We start from the raw sequence: 23,691 nt of genomic DNA, 5'->3' as shown, positions 1-23,691 counted from the left end.
TATTTTTCAAAGACCTGAACCCAACGTTTCTATATTGCTCATGGCTGTGCTGTTTACAGATATTATACTAGAAATGCAAAAAGTGGAAGGTCAGAGACTGGAAGGGCCTAACTGGCTGGTGCCTTATCTTACGTTTGCAAACTAATAGGCCAGCTGAGTGACAGGCAGCAAGGCCCATTTCAGGCAATGAACAGGCAGCTCTAAAGTACTAACATAAAGATGGTCCCACAGGAGGAAAAGAAGCAAATCTGACTTCTCCGGGCCAGAGACGAAGAGTAAGACCTGTGGCGGAACCGATTTCCCTGGGGCCCACCAGCTGACTCGAGAAACAGTAGAAGCCTGGCCTTCTTCTGCCTCTACAGTTCTATGCTGGCCTGTAGGCATTTGCAAACTAGTGAAGGAGCATGTTCTGCCTCACTGATTGCAATTATGAGTGGGGAAGAAAGAGGCTGGTGGGGGGGGTGGGGGATTTTCCCCACATCACCAGCCTCTTTCTTCCCCACTTATAACTGCAACAGGACAAGAGGAATAGGATATAGGGAATGCAGTAAAGAAATGCAGATATATATCACTGAAATACTCAGCTGCTAACCTCACTTTTGATGTGAATGGCCAGTAATCTCTGCTGAGGCCATTTCAGTCTATATGGAAAGCCTGCATTTCATTACTGCCTAGAAGACTGCCTAGAAGAGTCCTTTATCCAATTGTTTCAACATTTTCACAAGTGAGTTAGGAGAGAACATTAGTTTTTGTGCAGATGACACAAGATGCATACTATAAATGGAGCAGGCAATGTGAAGGTTGATCTAAGAAAACTGGAGTGGTAATCTTATATGGACTACTATATACACTTTGGATGCTATATCTACAACATGAAATGAAACCAAGGACTTAATAATAAGTCTAAGTCTCTCTCTCAGTCTCTCTCTCTCTCTCAGTCTCTCTCTCTCTGTCTCTCTCTCTCTCTCAGTCTCTCTCTCTCTGTCTCTCTCTCTCTCTCAGTCTCTCTCTCTCTCTCTCAGTCTCTCTCTCTCTCTCTCTCAGTCTCTCTCTCTCTGTCTCTCTCTCTCTCTCAGTCTCTCTCTCTCACTCAGTCTCTCTCTCTCACTCAGTCTCTCTCTCTCTCTCACTCAGTCTCTCTCTCTCTGTCTCTCTCTCTCTCTGTCTCTCTCTCTCACTCAGTCTCTCTCTCTCACTCAGTCTCTCTCTCTCACTCAGTCTCTCTCTCTCACTCAGTCTCTCTCTCTCTCACTCAGTCTCTCTCTCTCACTCAGTCTCTCTCTCTCTCTCTCTCAGTCTTTCTCAGTCTCTCTCTCTCTGTCTCTCTCTCTCTCAGTCTCTCTCTCTCTCAGTCTCTCTCTCTCTGTCTCTCTCTCTCAGTCTTTCTCAGTCTCTCTTTCTCAGTCTCTCGCTCTCTCAGTCTCTCTCTCTCTCAGTCTCTCTCTCTCACTCAGTCTCTCTCTCTCTCTCTCTCAGTCTCTCTCTCTCAGTCTCTCTCTCTCTCTCTCTCAGTCTCTCTCTCTCAGTCTCTCTCTCTCTGTCTCTCTCTCTCTCTCTCTATATATATATATATACACACACACACACACACAAGCATACATTCTGGAAGAACACAGCAAGGAGAGAATATAAGAACATAAGAATTGCCGCTGCTGGGTCAGACCAGTGGTCCATCGTACCCAGCAGTCTGCTCACATGGCGCCCCACTGGTCAAAGACCAGTGCCCTAACTGAGACCAGCCCTACCTGAGTACGTTCCGGTTCAGCAGGAACTTGTTTAACTTTGTCTTGAATCAATATGAATATACAAGCTGCAAGCATTTTTCAAAATAAAAAGGTTGTTTCATAGGAACCAAGTTTTCAAAATGAATAGAAGTATTTAAGTTCAAGAAAAATTACCCATTCCCAAAACAGCAAGAACATTTCTCCATCATTCGGGTGCTCAAGAATCCACAAAGCTGGCATTTATGCATATTATTGATTAAGAGGAGTAGAATCAAGAACAACAAAGTATATCCTCTTTATAGGTGGTAAACATATAAAAAAATCTCCCAAAAGAATTCTAAACAGAATTCTAGAAAAAATGCAAACAGCACAGATAATCCTGAGATTATGTAAACTCTGTAATATTACATCAGGAATGGGCAGCTTAGAGGGTCCTTCTGATCCTTATCTGCTATTTTCTTCTAGTGAATTGCTATTTGCAGCTACCTAGTGTTTTATCCTAAAATCATAGAAAGCCAGGGTTGAGTTGAATCTGAAGAACCTCTTATTCACAATTTTATGGCAAATTGTTTCTCAAAAATCAGAAGAGTCCCTCCGCCCAAAAAAAATCTTTTAAAAAAACCATACAGGTCTATAATTAAAGAAAACATTTTCCAATTCTTATTTTGAAATGATTCAGTTTTTTGTTTTAATTATTATTCAAATTTAATACTGAGCTAGACAAGGTCAGTTCTCGACAAACAAGATGTTTAAATGAAATGGTTAGCAGGCTTCTAAAACCTCTCTTGGTCTATCTATACAGTTAGATTTAAACCAAAATCCCTAAGTGCAAAAATCCCATTTCATTGAAAGATATGAGAATCTGTATGCCCTATTTCACAGAAAAGGTTGAGCAGAGGTATTTAGGAGTTTTTGTTCAGTTCTTTTGCTAAATGAAACTCCAGTTGCAAACCAGTAAAAATCAAATTGTTTCATGTTAGAAGAAAGTGGATTATTTTTCTTTAGAATGCTGAAGAAATACCTAAAAAAAAAGAAGAGGAAGGGGTGGGGGAGGAAAGGAAAACAATCTACTCCTCTGGTGACTCACAAAATACTGAAAGCATAAAAGAAAATGTACCAAACATATTTCTTTCAATATATGTCATCCCAGCTGGATGCAGAACTTTTCAGTGAGAAGGGCATATATGCCAGGCAGGTTCAAGAAGCAAGACCACAAAAGCACACTCCCATTCTCTCCATGAGCTCTCTTACAAAGAGTTGCTTTTTAAAAAAAAAAAAAAATAATATTACAGTTTTATATTGAAGAATTCACCAAGCTAAACAATACAGCAAAAGCTGCTGCACTGAAAGCTAATTCTAACTGACCTCTGAAAATTTCTTAGGGCAGAAATACCTAAATTTGTGCTCAAAATTTCACTAAACTCCTAAATTTGACAGCTACAAAGTAGGTAACAAGAGAGACAGATTTAGGAGTGGGGGGAAATTAAGAGCTTAGTGCAGCTTTTCTGCACTACAGTGGGTACCTAAATTTGGCTCTTAAATCTAGGCAAACGAATGGTAGGCCTAAAATTAGGAGCATAACTTTTAAGCCCCTTAATTTGAAAAAATTCTCAGCTGAAAACTTAGGCTTCTCTTTGGCTGACAATATGGAACAGATTTCAGCACCTGACTTAGGCGTTCAGCTTTTTTGCATGCCAGGCCTGTTACAGTCAGTTCGACTAATCACAGCAATCCTTTGAAAACCAAGATATGGAAAATCAAACCAAGTCTGCTTTGTGGAAATGCTGCTTTGAAATCTGAGGGTAATACTACATCCCAAAAAGCCATATACATCTTACAAACAGAGCATGTCATGAATACAGAAAAACTTTGCATTTAATCAAAGCATTTTCATAGACCCATTAGAGGTACAAGCAGTCAAATGTCATATTTGGAAATTGGGAGTTAAAGCAGAAATATTTTCCCCTAGATTACACAAAATGTTATTTATTTTATATAAAAAATAATAAAATAAAAATAAATGAAAACACACAAAATTGTACATATGCAAAACTGTCCAACACTGAAAAGGCAGGTTGTGACCACAGCATGGATAAAAATAAAACTGAAGCCAGTCTTCCTGTTTAGATAAGTGGATCTTAGCACTTTATGCCATCAGCACAGTTTCAGCAGGCGATGGAATTCAAACTTGAAAATTCCTTCATTTTTCCAACCAGCAGAAAGGTATTTATCCAGCATCAATATGAATGCACATTTGTCTCTGATCTTTATTTTCACTTGTACTACTGTGCATCTCATGCTTCCTTTCTCTGTACAATTCCTTGCAATCCAAGGCTTAATCCCAAAGTTTGTGAAGTTGGGGAATGCTGAACCAGAGTTTTGTCCTGGCAAAAGTGGTCATGCTGTGGTAATGGCATTGAGGTCCTTCATGAGTCCTTCCAGGTGGGCCATCTCTTTGGTTAGCTCATCCGGTTCATAATTCTGCATGAGATTTAACAAAGTTACTGGAGAAGAGGAGAGCTACTTAAGTTAATGCAGAGTTGAGTAACAGTACATCAAGGACCCTGGTGTGAAATAAAACAAAATCATACAGACATAATGTGCAAATTCTTAGATACACACATAAGACAACATGTCAAGCAGCCCTGCATTTTAATGTGACAAATATTTCACAGCAGAAACAAAACCAGAGGGTAGTTATTGCAAGGATTCCAAATTCTCTTTTAAACTGAAGAGAACAAGACAAAGAAATAGGAAGAATGTGAACAAGTAAGTAGTGGTAATCCCAATTGCAAAGAATAAAAGCAGAAAGATGGACCTGCAATGGCATATGTTAAGCAAGGTGAAGGAAGGTAAAAGTAACTTAGAAAGACAAAGAAAGAAAGACATATTTGATTTCAAGTGTAACAAATCTCATCTTTCCTATCCTCATTTCAGAAGCATGAACCACAGAAAATGAAGCTGGTTAGAGTATAAGCATGTGAGGTATCAGAGTGCTGCTGTACTTTATATCACATGCACTCTATAGTCACCCGGATCTGGATTTACATCATATCCCAGTTCTGATGTTCTCCTATCGGCCACAAAAAATAAAAATAAAAAAGTCTGACTATAACAGTGCTGGACCCGAGATTAAGAGACACTATTAATTTTTAAGATAATACCAAACAATATTTTTTGGGATAATACCCCAGTATTAAAACTGCATACAATTAAAGATCGGGAACCAACATGAAGGTGTATAGAAGATCATGAGCACATTTAGGGCCTCTTATCAAGCTAAATAGAGCAGGTTGGCGCAGTTAATCCACCGAAGTCCATAGGAAATGAATGGGCTTCGGTGCATTTGCTGCAAGGCAGTTACTACTGCAGCTTGATAAGAGGCCCAAATTTTAAAAAGCAACGGACACCTGTGTGCGTATATTGTATAGTAAAAATATCAACACACACAATTATAGTTGCTCTGAAGTTAGTGTAAATGTGTTTAGGTATTCTGAGTTTACCGACAGAATAGGTTCTTACCTCAATAATCTGAGTTCTGTTAGGATACATAGGAGTCCGTAACTTTAGCTGTTGAGTCCCACTTCCTGCAAAACTGTGGAAGGGTATTACTTTAAGAACCTGAACTCCTCTCCTTCTGCAGTGAACAGCTCCATCCTCAGTTGGTACCAAAGCAATCAAACTCAACTGAAAAATGAGGAGGAGGAGAGGCACAGGGAACACCCCAAGCTACAAACATATTCTGACTGCTCTGAAATGAAACTTAGGAAAACAATTATCAATAAACGAGCAGACAGTGAACAATAAATCAATCACATGAGTAACTAAGAGCCAATCTGCTAAATGCAACAAAGCAGGGGAAAGAGAAAAGAAAACCTGTAATAATGTTTCTGCTTAATCTTAGGTACAGTAGAATAGGTCCCGAGATGGACACCAGCAATGTCCGAGACAGATCAGCCAAATCACAAAAAATCCACAGAGGGAGGGCAGTACGGACTCCTCTGTATCCTAACAGAACTCATATGTTGTGGATACACAGGAGTCCGTACTTTAGCTGACATACCAAAGTGGTACCAAACATTTAGAGGGGGACAAATGATCCTTCCCGAAAATGGCATCCTCTCGAACTGCCACATCCACTCTGTAGAATTAGTCAAGGTGTGAAGTGTGAAGTGCTCGACAGATTTCATCCAGCAAAACAGCCTGGGTCTCCACTCAGGAATTCGCTACACCGCTTGTGAAATGTGCTGCAAGAGAAATAAGAGGCTGTTTCCCGCAGAAAATGTAGGAAGAAGAAACCACCATGCAGATCCATCTGGCAATGGAAGCCTTTGGATGCTGGCTTGCCCCATCTCGAGTGACTGGTCAGCACAAAAAGATGATTAGAGTCTGGAATCATTAATCCTCTCCATGTAGATAAGCAGGGCCCTGTGCACATCCAGCTTGTGCAAAAGACTGTCCTGTTGGGCAGAGCCCAAAGACTGGAAGGCGGGCAGACAACATTCCTGATTGACATGAATGAAGAAAGGAAGGAACTTTGCGTAAAGCACTTGACTCTATGAAACAGAGAAATGGCTCTCTACAAAGAGGGCCTGCAGTTCCGAGATCTTTCTTGCCGAGATTATGGCAACCAAACATACTATCTTGATCATACGTTCTAGCAGGGAAACTTCCGAAATAGGCTCGTATGGAGCATGGGCCAGGCCCTTCAAGATCACATTGAGGTCCCAAGATGGAAATGGTCTGCACAATGGGGGTCTCAGTCTGAAAGCACTCAAAAACTGAGTGACGTCCGGGTGAGAAGCCAGAGACCAGAGGCCATGCTGAGCCCAAAAGCATGAGATATCAGCTATCTGCACTTTGAGAGACAAAACTGCAAGGCTCTTGTCGAGACCAGCTTGCAGAAAAGCCAGGATCACTGGAACGGAAACCCTTTCTGGCTCTACCTTTAAACTTGGACCACCATAACCAGAAGGTCTTCTGTCTCTTAGAAGAAAAACAAGGCCCTGAACATGTCAAAAGCAGACTCCCAGATTTTCCAAGTACTGGGTCGGCTGCAGCTAACTTTTGCAGAAGTTGACTATCCAGATCAGGTCCTATAAAAGGCTCATCACTTGCTGAATCGTGCACTTGCTGTCCTCCAGAGAAGGGGCTCTAATCAGTCAATCATCCAAGTAATGATGCACCTGGACACCCATCCTGCGCAGGTGAGCTGCTACAACCACCATCAACTTTGTAAAGGTGTGAGGAGCTGTGTCAAAACTGAAAGAGAGCATCACAAATTGGAAGTGTCACTGGAGAACATAAAATCTCAGACATCTCCTGTGCTGGGAAGATGAGGATGTGAAGATACGCCACTGTCAAATCCTGAGAGGCAAGGAATTCTCCCAGAGCTACTGCCGCTATAATAGAGCAGACCGTTTCCATGTCAAAGCGGGAGACCTGCAGGGACTTGTTTACAGACTTTAAATCCAGAATGGGCCTCCAATCTTCTGTGCCCTTATTTGGCACTATGAAGTATAAAAAATGTCAATTGCTTTTTCAGCAAGTTTACACAGAGACCTTTGGTTGGCAATGTTTTCCTGGACTACATAGGCTTATGTTTATTGCTGTTTGCGGTTTAATTTGATACCTTACAAATTAGGGACCCCTGATGAAGGCGTGTTAACCGAAACACGGACTATGTCGGGTCCCCTGGTTTGTAAAAAGGTGCCGACATTAACTGCAATAATAACTAATTGTTTTAATAAACATAGCCTACATCTTGTATGCTCGTCTGCAGTTTTCTTCTGTTTTGTGCTGTTTCTGTTTCACTGAAGACCTTGTTGGATTGTATTTTTGGTTGTTCGTATAAAGAGTATCTGCCTGAGTCTGATTCCTGTTCAGGAACTGGTTCTATGGTGCCAATGGCTAAGAGACATTGCACTGTCACTTTAATTCGGGTCTCCTTCTCTGACATTCCAGCAGGAGAGTCGAGAAACAGATCCGGAGGGGGAAGAAAAAATTCTATCCTGTGTCCCTCCTTGATAATGTCCAGAACCCAGCAGTTGGACAAAATCTGTTCCCATCTTTCCCAGAATGCTGACAGCTGCCCCTGATATAAGAAGGCATGGCCATCATTCTGTTGTTATTGCTGCTTTTTGGAGGCCAAGCCACTGGTGCATGTAAGTGCCAAATCTCTGTCTGGACCCCTGAAAGGGCCTCTGAGAGGAGTAATTGGAGGAAAATTTTTGGGATCTCCTGGAGGCACAAAAATTGCCTCTACCATCCCTGGCAGAGCATGACTCCTACTATCTGGGAGGGATTTGGGGCAGCGATCCACCACACAGACTTGAGGCTGTTTAGCCCTTTGCCAAACAGCATCTGCCCCCTTGAAGGATAATCTGCTGAAAGTGGCCTTGGAGGTTGAATCGCCTGCCCATTGTCTGATTCAGAGCATCCGGTGGACAGAAATGGAGTAGGCTACAACCTTACTCAGGACTCTGATGTCATAAAGAGCATTAGCCACATAATCCACACACTGTTTAAACATGTGGGGACAGAAATCCCCCAGCTCTAGTCCTTAGTCTGGTATGGCAGGCCTGGGCCACGGAGGTGGCAGCTGCTACAGCCTTGATACCCAAAGCCAACGCTTCAAACTGTCTTTTAAGGATCATATCCACCTTTCAGTCCTGTGCAACCTTCAGCATCATTCTACCATCACTAGGAAGGGAGGTGCACTTGGTCACTTGCACCACAATGAAGTTCACCTTCAGCAGTACAAACAGCTGCTGGATGTCTGGTGCCATAGGACAGAGCCTAGACATAGCTTTGGCCACCTTAAAGGAGTCTTCAGGCGCCTCCCATTGGTCAGTGACTAAGGCAGTAAGATCTGGATAAGCAGGTAAAATGTTTGTCTGTGCATTAGTGCCACACATGATGGAGCACTGCGAGGTGGAGGGCTGCTGGGCATTGAGCATCAATTTAGATAGGGTGTCAGAAAGGACATGGGAAACTGAAGCTAACCTGAAAAGGTGACGCAGAGGGATCATCACTTTGATTTGGTGCCACTCCATGGCTACTGGACCCCGAAAGGAATACCACATCGTCCATCATCACAAAAGAGCCCAGCAATAATAAAGGCATGGAAAGGGACATCCAATCATCTCAGCCCTGCTCTGAAGGGTCATCGACACTGGGAGCTGGCATGGTATGAGGCAGGGATGCTTGCTTGGGAGAAGGATCCCCCTTAGGCAGAGCAGACGTGACTGAGGGCAGCGCAGTGTTTCCCGGTCCAGTTAAATATGCTTTCCATAAAAGGTTGACCTGAGACTCCTTGCACGACCCAAGACTGGGGAAGAGGAGATATGTCCACCAGCATGTGCTTGAGTTTCACCCCATCGCTGTTCAGATCATCTGAGCAGGATCTCTTCCCTAGACTGGATTTTCCCAGATTTTGTAGATTCTAAAGCTTTGGAAGACTGACTGGGGGCTGAGCTCAAAAATCCCACACGTCCTCCCATAGCAGGTGGAACATGACTGCTCCTCAATCTGCAACTCTGCACCAAAAATGCAGGAACTAGGACTAGAAAGGCCTGGGGCATCCATTAGAGGTGGTCTCCAGCAAAAACAAATGGTATTAAGGCAGAAAAAATAAAGTTAAAAATAGATCACTAAAAATCCAAGATGGCCACTGTCAAGAAAATTGCGCAAAAAATGGGCCAGAATAAAAATTAGCAATTTTAGGATTTTAGAGGACAAATCTAATCCTAGTCTCTGAAACCCTCAAAACCAAAATTTACAGAACCCCCTCCCCCCCACACACAAAAATTTCCACATAAGGAATAATGGGAGTACTCACTGTGATTTCAAGAAGAAATCTAAAAATCTGATGGAAAAATACCCCAAAATAACAAAAAGAAGCAGAGCAGATCAGAACACACCTTCTGAGTGCACTTTCAGAAAGAAAAACTGAAGATGGAACTGTTCTCCATTGCAGAGGGGGATGAGTTACCCTTCTGCAGTTTCATGGGAAGTGGGAAAAAACGGTTAAAGTACGGACTCCTGTGTATCCACAACAGAAAGATATACTTGATAAAATAACACCACTAAAGAGGATAGTTGCTTTGAAATTAGTGTAAATGTGTTTAGGTATTCCAGGTGTATGCAGAGGTATTTTATAATATAAATAAAAAAGAGAATCCAACAAAAGCAATAGGATGCATAATGGATGCAAGTCTGCTGTAGCCTTGACGCAAGGTTAGCTATTTTTCTAATATGGAAGTGTCTCTTTTGAGAACATATGCTTTCAACAGGCTGAATATTTATGCTGGTATATTGAGATCATAGTAAATGATGGCGGATAAAGACCTGAACAGTCCATCCAGTCTGCCCATAAATTACACACATTAAAAAAATACATGATTAGATTAACTTGTCTCTTCTTTGATATTTCTGGGCCAAGATCATCTTTAACATCTAATTTAAATAGTATTTAGCTGCCTGTTGAAATAGGGATACCTATATGCTATATGTAAATTCAGACCATTAAGCCCCGATGAAGAATTTTTTTAAAATATGTTATCTTATAGATGCAAAATTTCCAAAGTCCTTTATATATCCTATTGTCTACATTGGATCCATATCTTTGTCTATGCAACAAAATGCACATACAGTGGTACCTCGGTTTACGAGTGCACCGGTTTGCGAGTGTTTTGCAAGACGAGCAAAACATTTGCAAAATCGGTGCCTCGGAAACCGAGCATGGCTCGATTTATGAGCACCCCCCTGCAATCCGGCACCCCCCCCTTGCGATCCGGCACCCCCCTGCCTCGGACCAGCACCCCCCCGCCGCGATCCGACCCCCCCCCGCCACGATTGGGCACCCCCCCGCCACGATCCGACCCCCCGACACGATTGGGCACCACCCCCGACACGATCCGACCCCCCCGACACAATTTGGCACCCCCCCGCCGCTTCTTACCCTCATCTGGGCACTCTTGAAGATCGGCCCTTGTCTGCTGGGCCTTGAGCATCTGAGCATGCTCAAGGCCTGCGAGTTCACGTTCTGAACGTGAATGTGAACTCGCAGGCCTTGAGCATGCTCAGATGCTCAAGGCCCAGCAGACGAGGAGTCCGATATTCTAGAGTACCCAGATGAGGGTAAGAAGCGGCGGGGGGGTGCCCAATTGTGTCGGGGGGGGGGGGGGATGTCAGATCGTGTCGGGGGGGATGCCGGTTTGAGGCAGGGGGGTGCCGAATCGCAGTGGAGGTGCCTGATTGCAGGGGGGGGGCCTTCGAGGGGAGCAATGCCGGTTTTCGGGGGGGGGGGGGGAACGCATCAAAGCGAGTTTCCATTATTTCCTATGGGGAAACTCGCTTTGATAAACGAGCATTTTGGATTACGAGAATGCTCCTGGAACGGATTATGCTCGTAATCCAAGGTACTACTGTATATCAACTCTGCCTCCACTCAAATCAAACTACTCCCCTAGGAATGCGTACATACAGATTGAATAAAAGTAAGCCCGCACTTTCTCTGCAAGTACTTTATACATACTTTTTCATTATAGAACTATTGTTCAATCTGTTCACATTTTGACTACTGCAATCTGTTTTATCTAGGATGTTATGAGAAATTATTGAAACCCCTACAGATGTTAAAGAATACTGTGGCTTGAGTGATTTACTATGCACACAGATTTTATAAAGTGGCTCCACTATTGATAGAATTCTACTGGTTGCCATTAAGAAGCTCATATTCAATTTAAATTATGTATATTAATTTTCAAATTTTAACAGGCATGGCACCTAGTTATATACTATCCTTAATAGTTCAGCCTTCTGTAATTATAATCTTGTGGTCTACTGAGTCAATACAGGGGAATGTTGTCTTTGCTGTTTTCTATCCTGCTTATCCTCAGAGAAATAAAGCTCTTAATCTAGAGCAGTATTTCTCAACTCAGTCCAGGAGTACCCCCTTGCCAGTCAGGTTTTCAGGATATCCACACTGAATTTGTATAAACTTGATTTGCATATACTGCCTCCATTATATGCAAATTTCATTCATGCATGTTCATTGTGAATATCTTGAAAACCTGACTGGGCAAGGGGGTACTCCAGGACTGAGTTGAGAAACATTGACCTAGAGACTGTATTGGAAGAAGCTGACTTGGATTTAGCATGGCCACGAAGATATGGTACACAGAACCATGACTGGAATAGTCATATCAGAAAGGACAAAGTAGGAAGGAAGTGAGGAAGAATGGTGCCATACATACATACATATATACAGTGTACCTAAAAATAATATACTGTAAAGCAACAGAACTCTAGGATTTCGAAGATATACTGGTGACAGGAGAAGAGCAAAAGTGGCATTGTGGCAAGGGCAAGATTAAAACACAACTGCTTAACAAAAAAATTCTGTTCCGTGTTCACAGATGAAGAGATGGGATAGGTCTTCAAAAAACAAACATATATAGGAATGGAGAGAGGGAGACCTTGAATAATATTCACTTAATGTAATTTGTGAAAATGAATAAAGAATTATAAAAAAGAAGAAGACTGTGTCTGTGAACAGCTAGCTAAACAAAGTAGAAAAAAAAAATGATGGGAAATGGATGGGATACATCCAAGGGTACTGAAGACCTCAGGGAAATTCCAGTGGTTCCGCTGTGTGATATTTTCAAAGCTTCTTTAGAGTCAGAAGTGGTCCTACAGAACTGGAGACAGGCAGATTCTAGAATTAGTCTGACCTGGGTGGGGAGCAAATTAGTGGAAAACACTATTACAAGAGAAGTTTGTGCACTTTCTGGAATCCAATGGACTACATGTATCGAGGCAACACAGTTTTACAAGAGGTGTATCATACCATATTTTTGGAGACCATGCACAAATCACAACTCCACCTGTGCTCTGCCCCAAACTTGCCCCAAAATGTGCCTATACCCAAGCTGCATAAAAGTAAAGGTATTCCTGTCACTGTACATAAGTCACTTTATGTGCATATAAAAGGGACCCAAATGTCAGAAGCCACGCAATTAGCAAAGTGATTAAAGTTCAGATAATATAAAAAAAATAATCAGGTGGTTAGTCCTATGATATGAAGGGTTGAGGTAAATGATGGACTTACACTTTCACAGTCTTCAAGCATCCTGGTGGTCTCTTGCATTTCAGGAGCATTAGGAACAACTACAGGCATGGGAGGCCGGGGTCTCCCAAGTGTCCCAATGGAAGCAGTCTTCACTGACTGAACTTGCTGGTTTGGACCTTAAAATGAAAGAAAAGTACTTCTATCAACAGGCTGTAGGGAGAGGCGTAGGAGGAATGAGGTGGTTTAAGTACAGCACACCTGCTTAAACTGGATTCCTCAAAATGCCTCAACTTTACTAAAAGAAGTAGAAGCAGAATTCCAGAAATTATTGGACTCATTAAGTAGTAGGAAATGATGCTTTCTTTGAAGATATAATCCCATGCTTAGGGGCATAGTTATCTGGTAGAATTCAACTAGAAGACCCTGGATGAACTGGGGAGATGCCAGGAGAAAATGGAATGGAAAGTCATTGAATCATTAGATTGTGGTGAAGGGAGTCAGTTGAGATGAGCTTAAGGAGCCTCTCTACACTCACTTCCAACCTGCCCCTCCCCCCCTAAAAAAAAAACCCAAATCCAACATGCCTGTTTATGGGACTGGTAATCCCTGGTGAAGAGAGAGCTGGAAACACCGGCCTTCCGATTCCCTCTTGCCCATATTGAATTATTTAAAAACAATCCAAAATGAGTCCTACTTTCCTGACTTCTTATTTCTACCCACACAATCTAGCCACCACTCCCTCGGCATTCTCTAACATTCCTCAGTGTCCTGAAGGGGTTCCAAAGAGGCCAAGTATATCTTTCTGGGCATGCCCCTTAAGGCACAAAGTCACAACAGCACAGCTCTCCTAAGGTCCCTGGTGGATGATAGCACCAGGATGGCAGCTCAGCTCCAACCAGCTGCAGCAACACAGGCAGTATGGGGACTAAAGACCCAATCAGCAGGCTGTCTTAACTCCCTTCTGTCCAGAAAACTTTCATATTAATGGTACATTTGATATATTTCAATTAATAGAAATAATTTAGAAATAAGAAGTCAAGAGATTTGTGTATTGATCAGGATATTGTTAGTCAACTTTTCATAAGTAGGTAGGGCTGCAAGTTAATTACGGTTAACTCTGTGACTAATGCATTATTATTAAGAAATAACTGAGATTTTAAAAAAATTACCGTATTTTTCGCTCCATAAGACACACTTTTTCCATCCCCAAAAGGGGGTGTAAATAAGGGTGCATCGGAAGAAGCACCTTTTTTCACCATCCCGGCCGTCCAGCGCGTTTTCTGTGCACCTGCCTCAGTTCCCCTGCTCTCTTCTGGAAGCGGTACACGAGGCAGGCACGTGCTTTTTGCGTGCCTGCTTGGTCCCATGCTACACTCGGAACGACTGCCTGTCAGTTCTCGTCACCTGCCTCGTGCTCCGCTGTGCCGCTGCCAGAAAAGAGCAGGGGAACCGAGGCAGGAGCACGGAAAGCACGCTAGACCGCCATGAAGGGGGGGAAAAGGTACTGGGGGGGGGGGGGGGGTGCTGCCGCTGCCTTGGCTGGCTGCCACTACACATGCCTACCGTTAGACATGCCCTGTATCCTGTCCCAGCCTACCACTAGACCACCAGAGGGGAATGAAAATATTTTTCTTAAAAACCAAAAATCTTGCTAGATCAAATGACGAACTGAGTGCGTTGCACCTTGTGGAGCATAGTTGAGAGCCCTAAGGAAGCACTTCAAGTTTCAAGTTTATTAGGTTGCTTGTTAAATCGCTTAATCAGATTTCTAAGCGATGTACAATAAAATATACATATAAGGAAACAACAACATTACATACAATTTCAATTATAACGTAAACAAAGGGTAAGAGGGAAAGAAATACATTTTTTTTATAGTAAAGAAAGAACTTACAGGGAGAACACATAAGGAGATTAAAAAATGGGTAAAAAATAATTAACTAGAGTAACACTGTGTAATAAAATTTAATTAATTTGCAAATGCGTCTTTAAACAAAAAAGTTTTTAATTCGCTTTTAAATTTCCCAAACACTTTCTCCTCCCGTAAAAACATGGGAAGCGCATTCCAGTCCTGGGGAGCTGTACATGAAAAGATAAATTGTCTTCTTGTATTAATTACTTTTAACGTAGGAATTGATAAAAGGTTCCGTTCACTAGATCTTAAAGTTCTTTTAACAGAATATGGGATAAGTAGTCTGAATAAAAATGCTGGAGTCTTATTTTCTAATGTTTTAAAGATAATAGTACATAATTTGTGTGTAATTCTGTGTATGACTGGCAGCCAATGAGCCTTTTTAAGGAGTGGTGTCACATGATCGAATTTTTTAGATTTTGTTATTAATTTAATGGAAGCATTTTGAATAATTTGTAAACGTTTAATTTCTTGTAACGTAATTCCTGTAAATAATGAAGATCTTGCAAAAATCTAAATCTATATATTGTAAGAGATTAATTGGTACTGTGATTAGAGATTCAAGATAGGTTACAATTTTTTTTTTAAGCACAGCCTCTTTAAATCTATGCATCCCACTGCATCTACAACCATAAACAGCATTACTGTAAAACCAGCATTTATATATGTGTGTCCTTGCAGTTGTCACATAATCTTTCTAAAATGGGTTTTCAATATGTTCTAAAGATCACAACATAATGAGCACAATCTAGGATTTATCCTTCAGTAATTCATCGACTTTTAGTCAATTTATAATCCACAGAAAAGCATGGCTGCCTATGTAACCTGTGGTTCTGTAATTTTTTTAAGGTGTCACTCATGAGGGATTTTGTCAAATATTTTCTGAAAATCCAAATACAGTATGTCAACTGGTTCTCCATTACACACTTGTATACTGATAATAATAATAAGTTGATAAGGCAAGATTTGATTTTGCTAACCCATTCTCTTTAATCTATGCTTTATGGCCAGTAATTTTACTTCTTTTCTTTTTTTTTAAGCATACCTCCAAAACCATTTTGTGCAGCATCGATATCAAGCTCACTGGTCTGCAGTTTTCCAGATCGCCCTTTTAAAAATTGCCATTAAAGCAGTCCCTGAGTTAGACACCTGACTTAAGTACGACTCATATTTAAGAACGCAATTGCGGCTTCGTTTGATTTCACTGAGCAGTATTTCCAGTGGCCTACACTTCTTCACTTCTCCTGTGGCAGATTCAGGAATGATGCATGGTCTCATTAAGAACAGTGTGTGGTTGTGCATGCTGTACTTTAGAGGGAATACTGGTAGGGACTGTCAGCCCTTTTGTCAACTGGGAATAGAGGTAAGCAGCAAGAATCTTAAAATCTACAAGTTCTGAGTTACATACAAATCTGACTTAAGAACAGCTTTAAAAACATAACTTGTTCTTAACCTGTGGACTGCCTGTATATTAGTAATATGTGAAGTAATGAATAATGCTTCACATATTACTATTAACAGGTTAGCAATTTCATGTTTGATCCCTTTCAGGACTTGGAGATAAATACCATCTGATCCTGACAACCTGTTGCTCTTGAGTTTGTCAATTTAATCTATTAAATCTTCTAGACTTACAGTGATATGCTTTATTTGTCCCAAGTAAAACCATAAAAAAGTATTAGTATGATACACCCCACAACCTCCTCAGTAAAGATCAAGGCAAAGAAATGTAGTTTTTCTGTTATTTGCCATATTTATATCCTGCTTTAAGCAAAGCAGATTGCAAAAATATATACATAATTAAAATTGACAAACAACCCTGTAACAATTTAATTTAATTCTTATATACCGCTAATAACCGTGAGGTTTCTAAGTGGTTTACAAAAATGATGCATTAAAGATACAATAAATAAAAACTAAATAAATAAGATAGGTACTTGGAAATTCCCTAACTGTCCCAAAGGCTCACAATCTAACTAAAGTACCTGAAGAAACAGTATGAAAAATAAAAATAAAAAGACAGAGGTAGAGATAGAGATAGAAATGAAATATTCCAACAAGTAATTAATAAATAATTTAAAGATAGAATTAAAATAATAATTAAAGTAAACAAAATAGAGATACAAATAAGCATAGAGAGAAAAAGAAACACACCCCAAAAAAGCATCAAGATCTTTGACTTGTAATTATTATGATCATTTAACACCAGATCTTAAATGCCTTTCCGGAATACATCATATCCCTATCCCTCTCCATACCCACCTCCATCTCCACCCCAATTCACTTCAACCACCATTCCCATTCTATTCTTTAACTGCCGATAGCTATCATCTGGGTCCCGAGTTTCCTCCAAGAACAGGCGACATCTCTGGCAAGGCATCTTTCAACCTTTCTATACACATCTCTATTCTTATAGTAACCCCCCCTCCTGTACTCTCCTTACTGCACTTACATGTCCATCTGTATGTGCACTCACCTTGCTGGGACAATAATGGTGTGCTTGGAAGTGCAGAGTCGTATGTTAAATTTGCAGGTGGAACTGCTGGCACCGCAAAACTTTTCAGAGGATGAGAGGGTCGGACATGGGCAGTAGGGAGGTTTTGGCTCGACTCTTCCTCCTGGGGATTAGCTAGATAAGAGCTAGTAGTAGCTTCGGGCTCTTGATGATCTCCACTGTAGGTCTGAGATAAGGACCCAGACACATTTTCAGTGCTAGGTGTTTTTCGAATTGATTCTGCAAGAGGAATTAGAACAAAAATGTACATACATGTAGTAAATTATTTTACAGAAGTATTTTCCAGGTTACTGTCCTTTTCAGGATGCCTCTGGACTAATGTGCAGGCTCGACATTTTGGCTAGAAAATATAAGCTCAGACTAAGGGTTTTTTTTAAAAGAGAAATGATCAGAGCACATGTAACTTCAACAAACACCGACGTGCTGCTCTCTACCTAACATACTGAAATCAGACAGCAACAATCTGCAAATCCTCTTTCTAAGTTTAATTTTCCACTCTAGCATCACCTTCAATGTTTATTTATTTATTCAATTTTCTATACTGTTCTCCCAAAGGAGCTCAGAACGGTTTACATGAATTTATTCAGGCACTCAAGCATTTTTCCCTGTCTAACCGAGTGGGCTCACAATCTTATCTAATGTGCCTGGGGCAATGGCAGGGATTAAATGACTTGCCCAGGGTCACAAGGAGCAGCATGGGTTTGAACCCACAACCCCAGGGTCCTGAAGCTGTAGCTTTACCCACTGTGCCACACACTGCCCCTAAATAGTGTAACTGGCAATATGACTAACTTGCATGAAAGACAAATTCTGAAAATGGATGGCCCAATGGTGCAGCAGTCATGTGTGCTACGAAAGACCTGGGTTTACTTCCTAAATCCACCCTCTGTTGCCAGGGCTGGTCAGAGCTGGTACTGTTACAGAGACAGTGTTTACAACGCCAGGTAAAACAGTTTACCACTGAACAAACTAATAGCCATTTTACTGTGCACATGCACTGGACTCCACGGTATGCTACAGTCTGCTGCCCATGTCTAAAGGCTGCTGTGGCGATTACTGCGGTCTCTCGCAGTGCCGCCTCTCCCCCTGCAATCTGTGTAAAACTCTGTGCACGACTCGTCTTCTACCAACCTCGCTACACTCGTTATCACCCCTCTCCTCAAATCACTTCACTGGCTCCCTATCCGCCTTCACATACAATTCAAGCTCCTATTACTGACCTACAAGTGTGCTTATTCTGCTGCCCCTCAATACACTTCCTCCTCCCCATTCGCGGTTTCCCTACTTGCAATTTCACATAATCGTGATTTTTTTTTGGGAGGGGGGAGGAGGGAAAACCCCCCATATTTTTGTCTTCCACCCGGCATCCTGGCCTTACCTGGTGGTCTAGCTGGTTTTCGGGGCAGGAGTGATCTTCCTACGCTCCTGCCCCGTGCAGATAGAAATTAGGAAAGACTACGGGAACTCCCCACAGCCATTTCTTAATGGCTATCTGCATGGGGCAGGAGCGTAGGAAGATCGCTCCTGCCCCAAAAACCAGCTAGACCACCAGGTAAGGCCAGGATGCCAGGGGAAGGCGGAAGGGAGGCGGGGGTGGGGCAGAGCCGGATATTCGCAGTTTTTCGCCATTCGCGGTCCGGCTCTGCCCCTATTCCCCCGCGAATAACGAGGGAGAAGTGTATCTCTCCTCTCATCTTATACACCTCCCAGAATTCCATTCCTCAGATCAGCTGCTCTTAGCTGTACCCGTCTCTTCCACTGCCAATTCCAGACTTCATTCCTTTCATCTAGCTGCCCCCTATGCCTGGAATAAACTACCTGAGTTTGTCCGCCACGCCCCTTACCTTGTTTAAAAGCAGACTGAAAACCTATCTTTTTGATATAGCCTTCAATTCCACACCAACCTAGCCAGCAATTAACCATTCCCCCTTAACTGTATCCATGGCATCCTATTTTTTTGCCTTGTATGTTTAGATTGTAAGCTCATTCAAGCAGAGACTGTCTTCTTCGCGACTGTACAGCGCTGCGTACATCTGGTAGAGCTATAGAAATAATTAGTAGTAATAGTGAGTTTGAAATAAGACAGTAGAGGTGACGGGGTGTGAGGAGAGTTAAAAATGCGATGCAACATTGGGTATTTTTGCATGAATGCTCATGTCACCTTAGCTGCATACCCCTACTAAAGGCCTATTCCAGTTGAACTGAGAGTATAAAGAAACTGCCAGAACAGAAAAAAAGGGCACTTATACTTGTCCATTGAGAGAGAAAGAGAGAGGGAGAGCATGAGTTAACAATGGTGACTCAATAAGTTATCATAATATATAAAATATGACCAGTTTCACTATATTCAATGGCGTCATTTTTCAGGTTACTGCAATAAGATAGGAGATGTGACAAAAACTGTACACGTATTTAGATATGCAATTACTGGACTAGAACCCATAATATTCCCATTTTACTGCTCGCCAATGGAAGGCGATAGTCAAGGCTGAAGGAGGGCACTCATAAACAACATTTAAGCCTTTGGTTAAAAAAATAAGCACCGTCTCTTGTGGGAGCCCTTGGCTCACGCTTACTTTATTCCTCATCACTCTCACCTGTGGAACTGGCCCTGTCTGAATGGGAGATGGAAAAGCCCAGTGGCTGTGGGTTGACCAGATGGTGGAGATAGCTGCGAGTTGGAGAAGCGAGGTTGCCGGAGTGGAAATGATGGTGGGGGTTATCGAGGGAATGGATGGGATGGGCACTAATCACAGCTGTAGATGAATACAAGACAGAAAAAAAATGCTTAACATATAACACACATGCAACCACGTACAGATATAAAAAAAAATATATATTAACACATTGAAAAACAGTGTGCAACAAAAAAACATCACATACATGGATCGAGTTTTGTTTTTTTAATATATAGTATGGATTCCCCCTGCTTAAGTAAAGTAACATTAAAAAAAAAAAAAAAAAATTCTTAGCTGCTAAAACACCTTCTTCAAAAATGTTTGAACCTCATGTAGTAAATGCCAGGCTTTAAATGCTTAACTACTTCTGCAGGAAAATGTTACCTACTTCAAAGGGCCATGCTAGTGTGGCCCACTAAAAGCACAGCTTTTAGTTGGTAATTTTTAAAGCATTTTCTGCTCCTAAAACATGTGGAGGGACAAAAAAAACGTCTAAGTCCCCTTTTGGCCTAAGTCCCTAAACGTTCAACCCAGAAGCAGGGAAAAGTGTCCATAACCAAAACATACGTCCATGTTTTGATTATGGCCTTCCTCTGCCTAAACGCCCAATCTCCACTACGTCTACCAGTACCCCCACAGCACGTCTACACTTTTTAACCATAATGAAAAAAAAACACGCCTAAGCCAAAAACGTCCAACAGAAGGGCTTTTAGGCGAAAGAGGAGCCAGTCCTTCGCCTAAAAGCTGGATTCTGTAACCGGTGTCTGTCAAAAACAACACCGGTTACAGAATCCTCCCCCCCCCCCCCCAACAACGATCCAGGCAGGAGGGTGCCCAAGCCCTCCTTCCATGTCAAACCGCGACCCCCCCCTCCCGACGATATAGGGGCAAGAGGGAGTCCAAGCCTTCTTGCCCCGTTGAAGCCGCGACCCCCCTCCCCCCCCCCGATAACATCGGGGCAAGAGGGAGTCCAAGCCCTCTTGCCCCGTTGAAGCCGCGACCCCCCGATAACATCGGGGCAAGAGGGAGTCCAAGCCCCCCATATACCCCCATATATGGAAAATGATGATTATAAAATTGCAGGGGTGTATATGTATGTGTAAACTATTATGGGGAATATGTGAAGTTGTTTTCAAGAGTGTCTGGGCAGCTCGAGGATGTACTTGCTTGTTTTATAAACATACAGAGTATATGGATATATTTACACTTGTCTCTGAGCAGGCGTAAATTTATGAACACGTTTGTACGATACTGAGGGTTATTCTAGAAGCCTATTTCATAAAGGCATACAGGCATAAACACATTTTGAAGAATTTTATAGGTGCCTTGTTATATAATTTCCCATCAATAAATGAGATTGTAAAAGATTCTATAAAACAGGAGAGTGAGAACAAATATAATTGGATGTTAAAGGTTTTATTCTGATTGTATGCGAAAGGAGGAATTTCCATAACGCACATGCAAAATCTTGAGTTACCTTTCAGAACTTCCCTTTTGGGGAAAGTATGAGCCTTTAAGCATTGTGTATGAACTACAATTTTGTTCTAAAAGTAATTATGGAGTCAATATTTAAAATGATTTAACTGGGCAGGGGAAAGCTTCTGCCCAGTTAAATCACCTGTGCGGGACTATCTTAACCACATACCTAGATGTTTAATACCAGTGTCTAAACCACAGGTGTCAAAGTCGGTCCTCGAGGGCCAGAATCCAGTCGGGTTTTCAGGATTTCCCCAATGAATCTGCATGAGATCTATTTGCATGCACTGCTTTCAATGCATATTCATTGGGGAAATCCAGAAAACCCGACTGGATTCCGGCCCTCAAGGAGGGACTTTGACACCCCTGAAACAATGGGCTGGCATTAAATATCCAGGCATAAAGCTGGCAGGGATGAAAATAAATTGCTGACAGCCACTAGTTGAAAATTCACCATTAAGTTTAAAAAAATGGTTCTTTTAGGCAGTTTTGGCTTTGACTGAAATGATCATGAAATGTTACCAATACCAGTTGATTTACTACGGGCTCCTTTTATCAAGGCGCGCTACGGGGGTTAGCGCGTCGGACATTTCATCATGCGCTAACCCCCGCGGCAGCCTAAAATCCTAACGCCTCGTCAATGGAGGCGTTAGGTAATAGCGTGGCAGGCGGTTTAACGCGCGGTATTCCGCGCCTTTGTAAAAGGACCCCTAAGTTGTTGCTTTTTAGAATGGTATGTTTCTGGCTGATTAAAAAGCATTATGCAAACAGTGCATTCTATTTCAAGAACAATGCCTTACAGTTCTAAAATCTAATAGAAATGCATTGCTCTAGGAACTTTGATAACCGATTTGGAGACTTCATACAAAGTGTACACACTGCTTTCATACAGATCTGCTGAGCACAGAAATATACTGATACGAAAGAGATTCCAGAAGCATACTATCTCAGTTTGTAAAAATTGGTTTTTCAACTGTATGCTCTCAAAACCGGACAGATTCTGTAATTGGGTGCCTAAAAAAGAAAGGCGCCTACAATTAAGCACTTATTTCATGGCAATCGCACTTAGGCACCCACAGAATTGTGCCTAACTAAAACTTAGGCGCCTATTAGGTGCCTGCAATGTAGGCCAGGGTTTTAAAAGCTTGCATTATAGGTGCTTAAGTACTTTAGAGAATTGCGCCTAATAGCACCTAAGTCCTTCTCTGCCCCTAAACACACCTACTTTGGAGACAGGTGATTATCATCTATGGTGCCTACGTAGAATCATGCCTAAGAAGATAGGTGCCTATCACCCAATTAATTTTTTTTATTTATGAGCTTATTAAAGCTCATAATTGAAGCCAATATACTAATTAAGTTAGATGCCTAACTTGGGTGCCTATTTGGCACCTATCTATAGGTGCCTTTTATAAAATTTCCCTATACACTTCTCCCTCGTCATTTGCGGGGGATATGGGCAGAGCCGGACTGCGAATGGCAAAAAAACGCGATTATCCGGCTCTGACCCACCCCCACCTCCCTGCCGCCTTCCCGGCCTTACCTGGTGGTCTAGAGGGCTTTCGGGGCAGGAGCGATCTTCCTATGCTCCTACCCCATGCAGATCGCCATGAGGAAATGGCTGTAAGGAGCTACCGTCGTAGTCTCGAGAGACTACGGGAACTCACAGCAGCCATTTCCTCATGGCGATCTGCACAGGGCAGGAGCGTAGGAAGATCGCTCCTGCCCCAAAAGCCCTCTAGACCACCAGGTAAGGCTGGGAAGGCAGCAGGGAGGAAAAAAATATGGGTTATTTTAAAATTAAAACTGCTTTTTTAATTTTCCCTCTCCCCAGAAAAAAATCGCAATTATATGAAACCGCAAATGGAGAAACCGCGAATGGGGAGGGGGAAGTGTATATGCATTGCATTTGTTTAAACATTATGGGAACTATACAATAAACTTTAGAGCTAGATGTTAAATCTGTGACCTAGGCCTTACTGCCCAGTTTAAAAAGAAACTGGGAATATATACACAAGAAACTGGCATATATACACAAAAACATGCGTGGGTGCTCATATGCAAGTGAAGGTTTACCAAGTGTCTAGTATATAATGTCATATGTTCATCATCTACTCTGTTTACCGAGTACTTGTTAAATAAATTTGATTTACTATTTGCTGGTAATTGGTGTTGAATTACTAACCTGAGCATGTTACTTACCAAGAGAAAATTTAGAAGCATGAACATGCTCTTGGCAGAGTTCATCTGCCTGAAAAATGAAGGCCATGAGCAGGGGATAACAATGAAAAACTCTACCCACAGGCCTCTGG

At 42.0% G+C, this 23,691-nt stretch overlaps 1 protein-coding gene across 11 annotated transcripts in view; it reads right to left on the bottom strand.

Annotated features, from left to right (window-relative positions):
* Positions 1 to 3,574: 3,574 nt before the first annotated feature.
* NEO1 (neogenin 1) overlaps positions 3,575 to 23,691 on the bottom strand; it is a 360,380-nt gene continuing 340,263 nt past the window's right edge. For 7 of the 11 annotated variants that reach the window (XM_033919930.1, XM_033919932.1, XM_033919936.1 and 4 more), the window contains exons 25-28: positions 19,823 to 19,981; positions 17,187 to 17,444; positions 12,838 to 12,974; positions 3,575 to 4,205 (exon numbers count right to left, since the gene is read on the bottom strand). In XM_033919930.1, the coding sequence (XP_033775821.1) occupies positions 4,122 to 4,205; positions 12,838 to 12,974; positions 17,187 to 17,444; positions 19,823 to 19,981 (638 nt within the window). In that variant the 3' untranslated portion in view covers positions 3,575 to 4,121. Of the gene's footprint in view, positions 4,289 to 4,756; positions 4,798 to 12,837; positions 12,975 to 17,186; positions 17,445 to 19,822; positions 19,982 to 23,691 lie in introns of all 11 variants that reach the window. The other 4 variants (XM_033919940.1, XM_033919941.1, XM_033919937.1 and 1 more) reach the window with 3 other exon arrangements.

The sequence above is a fragment of the Geotrypetes seraphini genome, chromosome 14, assembly GCF_902459505.1.
Source record: "Geotrypetes seraphini chromosome 14, aGeoSer1.1, whole genome shotgun sequence".
NCBI lineage: Eukaryota > Metazoa > Chordata > Amphibia > Gymnophiona > Dermophiidae > Geotrypetes > Geotrypetes seraphini.
This window is presented reverse-complemented; position numbering and strand designations above follow the sequence as displayed.